This window comes from Nycticebus coucang, chromosome 8, assembly GCF_027406575.1.
Source record: "Nycticebus coucang isolate mNycCou1 chromosome 8, mNycCou1.pri, whole genome shotgun sequence".
Lineage (NCBI taxonomy): Eukaryota > Metazoa > Chordata > Mammalia > Primates > Lorisidae > Nycticebus > Nycticebus coucang.
The window spans coordinates 26,268,020-26,281,512 of NC_069787.1; the positions used below are offsets into that span (position 1 = coordinate 26,268,020).

At 42.9% G+C, this 13,493-nt stretch overlaps 2 protein-coding genes across 5 annotated transcripts in view; both read left to right on the forward strand.

Moving 5' to 3' along the window:
• Nucleotides 1-831: 831 nt before the first annotated feature.
• Nucleotides 832-13,493, forward strand: part of LOC128592719 (uncharacterized) — a 28,222-nt gene continuing 15,560 nt past the window's right edge. Inside the window, exons 1-3 of one of the 2 annotated variants that reach the window (XM_053600819.1) lie at nt 832-1,352; nt 2,439-2,669; nt 3,227-3,356. In XM_053600819.1, coding sequence (XP_053456794.1) covers nt 1,178-1,352; nt 2,439-2,669; nt 3,227-3,356 — 536 coding nt within the window. In that variant the 5' untranslated portion in view covers nt 832-1,177. Of the gene's footprint in view, nt 1,353-2,438; nt 2,670-3,226; nt 3,357-13,493 lie in introns of those variants that run through there. The other variant, XR_008381987.1, reaches the window with a different exon arrangement.
• Nucleotides 3,393-13,493, forward strand: part of FOXP1 (forkhead box P1) — a 616,360-nt gene continuing 606,259 nt past the window's right edge. The window contains exon 1 of one of the 3 annotated variants that reach the window (XM_053600815.1): nt 3,393-3,531. The gene's annotated coding sequence lies outside the window, so the exon portion shown is untranslated. The remainder of the gene's footprint in view (nt 3,532-13,493) is intronic. The other 2 variants (XM_053600814.1, XM_053600806.1) reach the window with 2 other exon arrangements.

Below are 13,493 nucleotides of genomic sequence, written 5' to 3' on the forward strand. Positions count from 1 at the left end.
CCCGGCGCTTTTCTAAGAGGAACCATGGCAGGAACACAGTTCCTGATGCAGCCACTTTCCACCCAAAGTGGACCTAACTGCACATTCCTGAAGTGACTCTAACAAGATAGAGAGGGGGAAGCTCGTCCCAGAATGTAGTCGCTCCTGATTCTCCATACAGGGGGTAAAAAAACCTCCGCTAGCTGGCGGGGTTTCTGTTTCCTTGCAAACAGGGGTTTGTCCTTCTGCTGAACTTTCACCTCCCGAACTCGCCTTCTTTCATTGGACAAAGTGCAGAAAGAAAGGAGAGACCGAGGGAGGACGGGAGAGAAGGAGAAAAGGGGGTTGAAAACGCCACCTCCCACCTCCTTCTCCTTCAACTGTCACTGATGGCAAAACACTTTCACTTTTAACTGGAGGAAACTCACATCCTTGCCTATCCTCTCCCCTCCCTTCTCTGTATTTTTAGCTCAGAAACCAAGCAAATAGCCATCGCATTCCCATCTTCGTCCTTAGTTGTTAACACTCTCCCTCTCATTTTTCTTCTGTGTCTGAATGGTTCCTCTTTTCCCATCTTCTGAGGAATCTCCCCTCCGCCCACATGCTCCTTATTTTCCAGGTCTTTCCTGCCCGATCCCTCTCTTAGCAGGGGCTGCTCTGGCGTTCCTTTCCTCTCTCTGGTCTGCGGGGCTCTGCCTCCCTCTCCTCTTCCCAATCCACCCTGGACACCCCTCACTCCCTCCTCCCTGGTTCCTCCTCCCCCCAACTCACACCTCCCCCCTCGCTTTGCCAATAGCGATTTTTTTTTCCTTCCAGCCCTGTTGTTTACCCAGCAGGTGGATGTGACGTCAGGGACGCACAACAGCAAAAAATAACAACATCTCCCTCCGCGACGTGTTGGCCTCTCGCGCGCGCCTTATTTATTTATTTGTTCCGGGATGTCGTAGGGGGGGAAGGGGTGGGCGCCGGTGCCCCAGTAGCCACAGCAGGGGGCAGCTCGCTCTCTGGGGGTACTGGGGACTTTCCGGATGCGTGAGGCAGAGACAGGAGCCTGGCAGAAGCCTGCGGGCCGGGCTGGGGGAAGCCCCCGGCCCGACGCTGTCCGCGCCTCTGCCGCTGCCGCCACTGGCGCTGGCTGGGCTCCGGGAAGCTAGTCCGGAGCGGAGGAATCTATTGTTATTTATTGTGTGGCGGCTGCATGCTGTACTCGCGGCGGCCCGGCCCTCGCCCGGGAGTGCGTGTCTGCGCGCGTGTGCGCGAGTGTGTGTGCGCGAGTGAGTGTGTGCGCGGGGTGCGCGCGCGGGCGGGAGTGGGCGCGCGCGGGGAAAGGCCCGAAAACACCTTAGTTTGCACCGAGAGACCATTTGCAGCGGGTGAGTTTGTATTTTTCCATTTCTGCTCCACTTTTTCCCAAGCCGCCTCCTGCCTTGTTTCCGCCACTTTAAACAACAACAACAACCAGCACAAAAAAAAAAAAAAAGGAAAGAAAAAAGAAAAAATGGAAAAAAAAAAACTACTTTCCACCTTCAGGCTCCACGTGCATCTCCCCCAGCCCTCCCCTTCTTTCCTCTCCCCCCAGGTTCTGGGCCCAGGCTCTGGCATGGGTGGGGGCTGCAGGCCGGCGCGCGGGTGCTGGAAGCTCCGGCGGCGCCCGCACCCTTTGGGTTTATTTGCATAAGTCAAATGCGGGGGTGGGGGGCGGTGGCGGCTGCGAGAGGCTAAATTGCCTCCCCTTAAGCCCCTTCATGCCTCTGTTTCCTTTCTACATTATCGCCCCGGAGAGAGAAATCAATAAGCCCAGGCCTCCTGTCGCAACTTTCGGTGCCCGGTGTTGGCGTCGGGTGGCTGCCGGGGTCGGGGCGGGTGCGGGGCCCCGAGGTCCGGGCCGCGGTGGGAGGGGGCGCGAGCTGGGCGCCTTCTGGGCCCAAAGTTTGGACTTGAAGTAAACTTTTTCCCTTCCTCCTCCGCGGGTGTCTGCCCCCTCGGTGTCCTTGGGCTATCTCGTAGGCCCCAGCAGACTGACTGGGGACGCGTGGCCCTGGGCCCCGCACCGAGAACTTCCCCGGTGCCACGCGCGCTTTGCCCCAAAGCCAGTGGCGAGGAAGCTGTCTTGCCGCCCCCTCAGAGTCCAGAAAACTCATAACGCACACCTGCGCACACCCCGCCAGACACACACCCCACGCGCGCTGGGTCCCCATGGCCCTAATCCCCCAACACGCGCGGGTAATAGCTTTGGCCAGATCCACGGGTGGGCGTGGGACCAGGGTGTGCTGCTAGGAGTTGCCGCGCTATTATCCCTCTCTCACCATCATCCATTTTCTAATTTTACTCCCCTCGTAAGACTAGGGAACGGGGTAATTTCCCAAGTCCGGATCTGTCCTGCGACGCGCGCGTTTCCCCGCGTTCCTCCGGCCCTGTCCTGGCTGCTGATGGGTTCTCTGTCCCTCGTCTGCGCGCAGCCTTTCTTCCGAGCTCCCGGCGCTCTATTCCTGTCCGGCAGACACGACTCCTCGGAGCCAGCGAGCCAAGGCGGCGTGCGCTTCGGGTGGGGACCGCGGCGGCGGCGGCGGCGCCGGCAGTCAAGAGTTTTCCAGTTGCCGCGGGGTCGCGGTCATTTGCTGCCTCCGCCTCCCCTCGCCCCCGCCTCCCGCCTCCCTCCTACTCTGACATCGTCGCGCTCGGAAACTTAGGTTCCTTCTCCTTTTTGGCCCTCGACAATCCCCCCCACCCCCACCTGTTGTGAGCTCCGCCTCGGTCCCGGGAGACAGGCGGTGACACACTTGGGCACCGGGGAGCTCCGAGCTCAGAAACAAAGTCGCATGTCCCCTTCCCAAGAGTTTGCTTCGAAATCGCTTCCTGCACCCCCTATTCCCGCGCAGCGCCCGCCCCCTGTGAGAATAAGGACTAAATAAACAGTTGTAACTCCAAACCTTGCGCCCGCGACCGTATCCCTATCCCACCCCCTTCCTCTGTTCCTCCCCTCTCCTTTCTGTTGTTGCAACTTTGTAAGATCCTGGGGAAGGTGCTGAGACTTTGACTCGGGCCAATTTCCCGATCTCGGGAGCCTTGCGGGGATGCCCTGAGCCGCATCCTCTCTTTCCTCCACGGGCACTAGTGTGTCCTCCGAGCCCGCTGCTCTGTGTGTCTTGGCCCCTCGGCCTACTCACCCGTCCCATCCCCTGCATTTCCCCACAACCTGCACGGGGAAGACTTGCTGAGGATCGCCCCGGTTTCTTGTCGACTGCAGAACCCGAAAGTTTGCACGAAGAAAAGAGAGCGGGCAAGGGGCAGCGGCTGCGGCGCCGGGGACCATGGTGCTGCCGGCGCCTCCTCCGCGGGCGTGAAGGCGGCGCTCCCACTCCCCCCACACTCCGCGGGTAAGTCGAGGCGGTTTCGGGCGCTGGGGCGAGGACGCGGGCGGGGGTAAGGGGGCAAGAGAGAACCGAGAGCCCCAGATTGCGCCAGGGACTCTCCGTCTGCCAGGAGACAGGCTGGGCGATGAGACATAGCGTTAAGGTGCCGGGAGCAAGGAATGCGCCCATTCTCAAGCCGGTAGGTGCTTTGGAATACTGGACTTTTTCCTTCTTTTTTTCCCCCTCTTTCTTTCCTAAATCAAAAAATCCGGAAATCAAAGTTTAGCATAGAATGTAAAGTGCTCCGATAAAATATGGTGACATCTCTCGCCCCCTCTTCTCAGACCTCTCCCCCCTTATAACTATTAATTATTTCCAAGTCATTGTGCCCAAATACCTTTGCTGGCTGATTACAAGAGTATTGATTTAGTCTGGGCTCATCCTACGCTTTCGTCTTAATTCATTTTCTTTTTCTCGACCAGAAGACCCAAAATGAAACTTATTCTCCCTCTGCCCTTCTTCCCCGCCACCAAGCCATCATCTGTTAGGGTTGGGCAGAATGATGGAATTAATATAAACATTTCATTTGATCGCATTTGAGCTTCTCCAGTCCACTTCTGAGGGGCTGGGTTGCTCTTGTGTCTGGTCACAGGTATTTCCTAAGTGAGGATTTTTTCTTCTTTTCTTTCTTTCTTCTTCTTTTTCTTTTTTTTTTTGCTACTGCTCTTTAAACAAGAATGCTATATGAGCATTCTGGATTCCCTTTGAAACGAGCCTGTATATTCAATCCCTCTACACTTCACCATTGGTTGACGGAGACTTGAAGGTTTAGGACCTGCACAATAGCTGAATTGCGAAAACCTCAAGGATATTTAAGGAATTTTTCTACTACTGAAATATCTACAAAATTTTTACATTCTCCCCCACTCTGGTTTTTCCACACCGAGAATCAATTTGGAAAGAGATGTTTAAACTAGAATTTGAAAAGAAATACTAAAAGACTTAAGGTGTTTTCTGCCCAGGGATAGCCGGCATAATGAGACTGAGGAGTTTTGGCTATATTTTCTCTTCCAGAGAGAAATATGTCTTTTTTTTTTTTTTTTTTAAAGAATTCCATTGGAGTTTTGATTCTCAAAGTGGAAATACCCACCTCTTTGAGTCCAGGAAAAGAAAACTGGGCTCACAGTTTTAGAAGTTTTTAATGGTTTTTTCCTTCTCTCTATTTGAAATGTCTCATAATTAAAGAGCATGAAAAATATAAAAAGGAACTGAACTAGTTACCATTCAAAAGGTGTCAGCTAAAATCTCACTGCAAAGGAGGAAAAAAAGGTTTAACATCTTGCCACTGGCTACATCCCCCCTCCCCCCTTAGACTTTGGATTAGTCATTGTATGAGACAGAGAAAAAAAAAATCACTATTTTTTTTTTTGAAAAAGTAAAGTAAACAATCCCCAACTGCTGAACCTTGACAACCCAAATTAAGGAAGCAGGAGAGATCAAACAGAACTGCTGCTGTGGTGTTGTCAGGAGCTGCTACACCGAGAACCCTGGACTGTTCCATCAAGCAGCAAGGCTGTACGTTCACTTATGCAGAAATGGACCATTGCAAATGCTGATCTTTGTTGTGCAAGCGTAGGCTCACTTGGAGGGAAATACTCAGTTCCTCTCTGAGCAACATTTAAGATCCTTATGGATGCCGAGTTGCTATACAAGGTATTTATTTTTTAGTGCATCCTTCTTTATGAAGAGAATGCATCCAAAAAGGTATTGAAAGAATATTAAGACATCCAGAGGCTGTCTTGCTACCCAGCACTGTGCAGTGGAATTCTTTTTACCAACGTTAGACTCCTACACTAGAGTTAGATAACATTTTCTCACATCGAGTTTAGAAGATCTGCCTTGTCAGGGAAGCCAAGGTTTTGTATGTGAGGGTTTAAATCTGATGTGAAGCTCAAAAAAAAAAAAAAAATCCCTGGTGATGAAGTTTTGTGTCAGCCCACTCTTGGAATTTAAAAAGGCAAGAGAGAGCAGACTCCAGATTAGACATAACCTTTTTTAGATTGACATTCAGCATGACCACGTTGCTACTTTTAGTCAAGTTCTCTGTAACTTGTCCTTGCTTGTTGTCTAGGAAAATTTAACTGCTTTACATTTTTAAAGGGAGTAGTAACAGTAATTACTTTAGCATTTTGTTTTCACAGGTTTATCAAAGTGTAATGAAAGAAACATCAGCTATTCAAATTAACTGTCTCAAATTAAGGGGTTTATATTGCTAGAGATGTCTCTAAGATTTTGTGTTTATATTTAAATCCTGGAATATAAACTGTGTAACACTTTTTTTTCCCTGCTATAAACCATCCCCAAATTAAATGTCATTTTTAATTAAGTAGAACAAAGTAGGAAGTAGGATAAGTAAATACATACAGAAAAATAAAAATAATTGTCATTTAAGGATGTCATTTTAATTAACGACTGTGGGTCACATAGTAAGCACTTTATATTTTTTTATAAGCCAGTTTCATAACCATGGTACACAACAATGTTTCAAAGTCTGTAGGTTTCTTTGGATGTATCTATTGTATAATTAAGCAATGTGAGTTAAACATACACATGGATGCTATTAGGCAATTTTCTGTAATATGTAATGGTTTTAAAAAGCTATAAATATTTTGTAGTTAAGTCATTTGTACTAACAATAGCAGAAGTTAACTGAGTTAATAGTGAGCCTAGATATGGTTTTCTGTTACTGAGTTTCTTCGCTTTCTTTGGGACTATATCCCTGGCCTTGGAAATTTGCATTTTAGGCTCTGTCTAAGGGTATGTCTGTTTTCAGCAGTTGTTTAAATTAACAGAAGAATTGTGATATTTCCCAAATATATTTATATCACAGCACATCCAATGCCAAAATTAAGAAAGGGAAGGGAGAATATAGCAGATGTGACAACTTCTTTTGAACCCAGCTTCCTCTTTGCAGCCAGTCTAATTGTGCATATTTATTTGGTTTTCATGTTTAACTTAAGACTTAAAACCCAATTTTGAAACATTATTTTGTAAGATTCTGGATCACAAAAAGGTGTGTATTTAGACAAGGTTAGGTGGTATGGTTCTGATCACATTTCAGTGTGAATGCCAAGACTATAGGGTATAGCAAGAGTTTGGTCTTTTAAAAATAATTTCAGGTACCCATTAATAAAGCCCAAATAGATTTCAGGCTGTCAGAAAAAAAATAAATTTTGTTTATGATTCAGTTACTTCAAGGTACTTACATTAAAGAAACTCATTTAACCCCTGACTGAAAAGCATTAAGTGGGGAGGGAAATCCTCCAAAGAACTCCCACTGCCCTTTGCTCTCCTGATAATTTAAATTACTACAATTTAATTGCAACTTCAAGGTACTGAGAATGAGCTGTTTCTCTGTAACTGAGAAAGGCTAGATTCTGGCCAAAACGTGGCTAGATTTACACAGGTGGTATTTTTGTTCATCCAAAGGAAAAAAAATTTTAATTTTTGCTAAGGGCATTTTCCTTTCCTTTTTATCCTGTTAGACGTCACACTCCTTTTGTAGATTTCAGTCATAGTAAATGTCATTTTTGCTAAGCCAGCAATATTGGCCTTTTTTTTTAATGTATTTTTTTAAAACCTAGAATGTATTAAGCTCTCAAGTAGGTAGGAAATTTGCTTTTTAAGGAAAAAAACAAAAAAACAAAAGAAGCATCTGCTGAATAGGTAGGTAAACTTTATAGGTGGGCCAACATATATGTCTAGTCTTTGCAGGGGATTTTTTTTTTAAGTGATGGTAGTTGGTCACCTATCAGATGATCAAACACTGAGTTTGTGTGATAAGCCAGCAAGCCAAGTAAGTTTGCACTTGGGCCCATATATTTTCTAAATGATCTTTCTTGTGATTTGTTACTCTGGTCCCCAGGCCACTTTGCTATACATGTGCTATCCAAGGAGCCATCTTAAACTGATTTTAAACATAATTTCTATTCTGCAGCACTTGGATGAATTAAGGTTAAAGGTGCCAAAAGCTGAAACAGCAGCAGGCCATAAGATGAGGCAAGTTCCTGAAACGGGTACTTCTGGCCAAATTTGGGGTATCTTGTGCATGACAGTTTCTTTCTTTCTTTTTTTTTTTTCTGGGATGTTTAGAGTTTATTTCAATGTGCATGTGACCATGTGCTTAATGGAAATTAAGCAGATTTGGCACGTGTTGCCAACCCTAAAAATAAATATTATAAGAAATGCTTGATTTCAAGGAGTGCTTTGGTTTTGTGTGCCATAGATAATGTTCTTGCAATTAGGGCTCCGCGGCTGGTATTCTGCAAAGAGGAAGTACAGTGGGGAAAGTGTATGGCAGTCGGGAAAGACAATTAGACAGTGTTCTTTGTTACTTTAATAAATTATTCTTATTAATTACAGCCAGTTTGTGTGAAGGCATTTTTCAATGCCTTGTTTAGAAGTCAGATCCCATTCATGAGAAGGTCGTGCCAGAAGCTCTGTCCTTTTTTTTTTGCACTGCTGTTTTACCTAGTTGTGAAATACGTTGACCAGATTGGCTTGTGGATGTCTCTGCAAAACTTGTTTTTCTTTTTGTGATCGCCTGATGCCAGTGTTTAATACATGCCCTGCCTTGTACACAACAGGTGTTTGCTCAGGAGTTATTTTATGGGACTTCAAGTGAGAAAAACTGTTTTCTACCTAGCCAGCCACTGAGAGAACCAGCTACCTAAAAGGAAGAACCCAGTACCTGAACAGGTGTAAATGGGATTTTCCTCACGCCTCTCTAAGCTATTTTGTTCAAAAAAGAGGGTGGGGGGGGGTGTCTTAGTTTAGTGCCATGAAATTTACAATTAAATTGTAAGAATTTCAGATTATTGGGAGAGTGCAGAGGGCAGTAGGAGCTTTTTAGGGCTTTGGTCTTCATGCTGAAGGCTGCTCAGTGGTAGAGTTAAATTAGTTCCTTCAGTCTGAGTACTTAAAGTAACTAAATCGTAAACAAAATTTATATTAGATCCTGACAACTAATAATCTATTTAAATTACATTAAAGTAGCTGGGCAAAAATTTAATTAAAGGCAGAAGTACTGTCAAGCCCTGTAAATATCTTGACAGTTCTACTCAAATGGAACTGATATCACGAGGTATTTACATATGTCTGGTGTGCTCGGGGCATCTCAGTAGTGCCTGTGCAAAGCTAATTGTACTTTCTTTTCAAATAACATTTTAAATAAAATAGTGTTTTTTGTAAAAAAGGAATATGAATACATACAAAATTGTGTTCCAGTGTTCTATTTATTGTTTACTTCTCTGTTCTCAGGATCATGTTGTGATAGTTTATTTTCTCAAACTGCTGCTAATGCAGATAAACAGCTGAAGTGGAGGGATTGTTGAATAGCAAGCTTATGTCATTCTGTTTGATTTCAATAGTTTGAAGATAATCAGAGGCTAGCATGTTAGGGGACAATTTCCTGAAGGGGAAAATGCATTCGAAGTTGGTATTATTGGGCCCCACTTTATATTAAACAGAATGGATTTGCTTAAGTAGGAACAAAGATTTTCTCCTAAATTTTGTATTTTGATACATATCTATTTATTACTAGTGAGTCAGGTGGACATCTCCATTTTGCCAGATTAACAGATTTTAGCTAATTTTGTGATCTACTTTGTTTATTAGGACACCGAATAATATTTCTCGTATCTTTTTCTCCCTTCCACCTGTGATCTTCTCTGCTCCAGGTTGCTTACCTGTGAATTTTAGGGCTAATACTAATATCTTAAGGAATGTTCTTTGAGCATAGTTATCCACTTATACAGGACTTTCTTATTTTATCTTTTAAGATGTTGGCGCTCTTGGGACAGTGACCACATCCTTTGCAGCAGAGTGTGTAGTGTGAGTTTTGAGTTTCTCCTGCCTTAGTGCCTGTTTGGCCCGTCAGTGGGTCATGCCTGACCAGTGGTGCTGATGGCTTCGCCTCCTGGGAATAGGTGAGCACAGAGATGGAGGTGGATGCTGCTCTGAAGTGCAAAACAGTTGCAGTTGGTTCTAATTCAGCCAGTTTTAAAGTTTCTTGCTCACCTGCATCCAGATGAGCGTGTGTGTGTGTGTGTGTGTGTGTGGTGTGTGTGTGTGTAGTGGTTACTAAAATACAGATTATTGAATTAAGATTTTTGCTGACTGACGTGGAGATACACACTGATAAGAAACTTCCCCTGCTAATTCTGATACTCACTAAACAGACCCATGGATCAAGTGATTTATTCTGCTAGATATTCTAGAACTGAAATCTCTATATTCACTAGGATTTCACTGATAACCTGTTTCTGTTTTGTTCTGTTTTGTTTGCTTTACCTTGAGGCCCATCCTGTGTTACATTTAATGTATTTGGATTTTCATTACGAATGAATGCTGATGGTTTTTAACCATGCTTAAGTATTGGAATCACAGCAGAGCTGTTCTTCCAAATAGACACAGCTAAGCACTGCTCCTGGGTGTGCCGTAATTGGGATGGGGATATCGTTTGTGTTTTAAACAGCACCCCACATGACTCTGATTCCCATTAAAGTGGGAAAAGTGGACTCCTCCATGATCAGAGTTGGAGGAATGCCTACAACCCTTTGGAACGGGGTAATTGAACTCCTTGTGAAACCTAAGAGAGGAATATGGGCTCCCTTTTCATAGTCAAGCACAAAAAGAAACATTGGATACTTAGAGAAACAGAGGCAGAACAAGAGCCATGTATTTCAAGGAAGTGATAGGAACAACCTGAAACATTGGTAGTTTTTGCCAAATATCAGATATTTACTTTCAAATTATGCCTTGCTTGCATCTGTATTTCCCAATGGACATCGTCACGTTGTAGCTACCAATTAGTGTCAAATGGCCTTCTGGCCTTTTTTTTTTTTTTTCTCTGAGTATTCTATCTTAATTTTAAAATTTTAACTGTTTGCTCATTAGATTAACCCTGCTGGCACAAGTGTTTTGATTTCCCTGAGCATCTTGGGAAATTCTCTATTGTTGAATGTGATGAGGCATGTACAGATGTTTGTGGAAATAGCCTAGCCGAGGATGCCACACAAATAAAGAAAGCAGAATCCTAAGAAAGCGTCCTACAAAGATTATGAAATAAAGGAAGATAAAGTGGTAAGGAGGCTTGTTTAAATTATTCAGGGCTTCAGCTAAAGATCTAACCAGTAAGATCAAAAGTTATTTAAATAAAAGTTATACAGACATTTTTCATCTGTATTAGTAATGTGCTTTTTGAAATTACCCAGTAATAAAATGTCCTAAGTGCCCTCACCTAATTTTTAATTTCCATTTTGACTTTGGGCGTGGCTTTATTTTAATAGCTGCCAAAACACTGGCAGTTGTTTTTATGTTTAGAGCTTCACAGTTGCTTTGGCTCAACTAGGTTCGGGTGGCATTTGAGATAGTCCTGTGATACAAAGTTCTTTTATTTCTATTCATAACCCGAAGCACTTAAAAAAAAAATCTCTGGTGGACGAAGTTTCAAAATGCATTGTCTCTACCACAGAATAAAGAAATTCTATAGAAGATGAAAAACAGAACTGATTGAAAAAATAGAAGGTGGAATGGCAGAGGACATGAAGTCTTCCTGCTGTCACTGGTGATCCTCAGCCTGATGTTAAATCATTCTGCCTTGTTTGTAGAAAGGATGTTAATTGTATCATTAAGAAAAGTTAAGTAATTAACTGATATTTCATTAGGGAATCAGTGACAGACCCTTTTTTAGTGATGTGTTACAGAAATTTTCTAATAGAAAGTTTTTTTCTTTTTTGGAAGAAACCTAGTTGAGCCTTGGACATCTTCAGAAAACATTGTTGTCCATGGGCAACTTTAAATAATTTGGGGGGGGGCATAGTCTATTAAAATAGAAATTCGTTCAGTCTCAGCTTTTTTTTGTGGGATGCCCCAGGCATGTTGTTGCAGATCTGCTGCTGTCTTGCACGCCTTCTCTGGGTTTAAGCAGGGTTCAGCCGCTTAACTGTGTTCCTCTTATTTTCTAAATAATGGCTCTTGCAGCAGTGTGGTGCATGTTGACAGTAAACGCACAGCTGTGACTTTGGTAAGCTTACAACAAATTCTTATACTTGTAGAAGCAAGTCATCCTTTTTGCTGCTGACTTGGGGTGCTTCTTGCTTTTGTCTCGCTGTCCTTATGGCAACTGCAGCACAAAGTTTAAATATTCTGGCATGGGGTGGGGTGGGAGCCGAGGGACTCTCTACCTGGCAAAAGTTCTCCTTTCTCTGATAGCCCTTTGTTCTGAAATCACACACAAGGTATGCTTCTAGCTTGTTCTTCCTCGTGCATGTGTTCATATCAGGTCAAAATTAAGAAGATCCTTAAAGAGAGATCTCATTCTTTTTGCTTGTTTTTGTTTTGTTTTGCCTAGGAAGCAGGGCAGTCACTTTTGCTGAATATAGACGGTATGTCTGTGTTAGAGACGACTTTCCCATAGCAGAGTACTGAGGTTAGTGAATTCTTTAAATATAAGGTAACAATATGCACTTTTGAAAGCAGCAGAAAATGGACTTTAAATTATTGGGATGCAGGGTTTCAGTATTTGTTACCAGTGTTGAATAAAATGGGATGGCTTGGCCTCAAGCAGTTTGATCTTTGAGTTGAAAACAAGTCTACTTTCTTTCCATTTGTTTATCTTAAAACTGTGTGCTTATTATTTTTCAGTCTTTATTGTGAAATATGTAAGACATACAAAAGGAACAAAGGATAATTCAGTGAGCACCTGTGTACAGGTAGCCTAGCTCGAGAAAGAACACATTGCCGGTCCAGTTGAAGAGTCTCCTGAGAGATCCCCCACGTCACTTCTGTCCTTCCCTCCCGCTGTTCTTAGCTGGCTGGTTTTCATCCCATGTGGTTTTTTATATTTTTAATACATTTGTGTGTACAGTATTCCCCCAAATATAGGAGTTTGTTTTGTATGGTCAAGTTTACACTGATATCCTACCGTTATGCATTCTTTAGTACTTGGCTTTTTTTTTTTACACAGAGTTAGTAAAATTCATCCCTGTGGGTACATGTAGCTGCAGCTTATTCATTTTTTCCCTACGAATGAACCTTTTAAAGGTTCTTTAATTCAAGACAAATTCTTTAAAATTGAACCTAAAATCAAGCAGCATTCTGCAGAACTATACATTGAAAATTTAGGGTACATATGAAATCATCAGTCCTGACTTGAATCTCATAATTTGTTCATTTGTTAGTGTTTTTAGGGGGAAAAAAAGAACTTCAAAAATCTCAACCATGTATCAAGGAATTTAATTTTTAAAAAATAATCTATCAAGTGGCTGATCTCTTACATTAAGGAAAAAAAAAGAAAAACAGGCAAAGCATTCATTTGAAGGAGCCTAGCCATTTTCTCATTCTTATTTAAAGACTTGGCTTAGAACTTAACATTACATATGCAGGGTAGCGAGTTAAAAAGCGATGTTTAATTAACAGGCGCTTTATACTTCTGTATCCTTGTTATGATATAGCACCTTGTTCTTCAGTGTGGAAAGTGATTTCTGCATATTTTAAAGGACTGGCATCTTTATGGTAAGAAAGCCATATAAATAAAGATATACTTAGATGAAAATCGGAACATGTTTTTAAAATAGTGTGTGTCTACTTTCATCTCTGTTATCAAACTTGCTGCATAAGCCAGAGTTGATGCTCTGTGATTATGCTAATGACCAGGAGAACCGATGATGCGAGGCTGGATGAAATCAGTGCTATAATCGGAGAAAGTTATCGGTTTTTTTGTCATTAAGTATTAGTGATAAATAATACACTGTTCATTTTGAGTAGATAGAACATATTTAATTCTGATGTACAGAGTTTCAATTTAGTCAGGCTCATTGCTGAATAAAATGATAATCTTTTGTAATTTAAGGGGAAAGAGAAAAGGCGTTTGTGTTGGCCTGGCTAACTCAGACAGTCTAGAAATGTTTACCTTGACCAGCCAGGGAAGAACGGAAAAACTTTATTTCTTTATTTTTTCCTCCTAAACAACTTGGTTATTTGTACTGATGTTTTATTAGGAATATCCGATATTCAGTAAATCACATAAATGACCAGAGATGTTAAACAAAATGACTCTCAAGGTAGATAGTGTTTCCCTAAAGAATGGGGAAAAACATA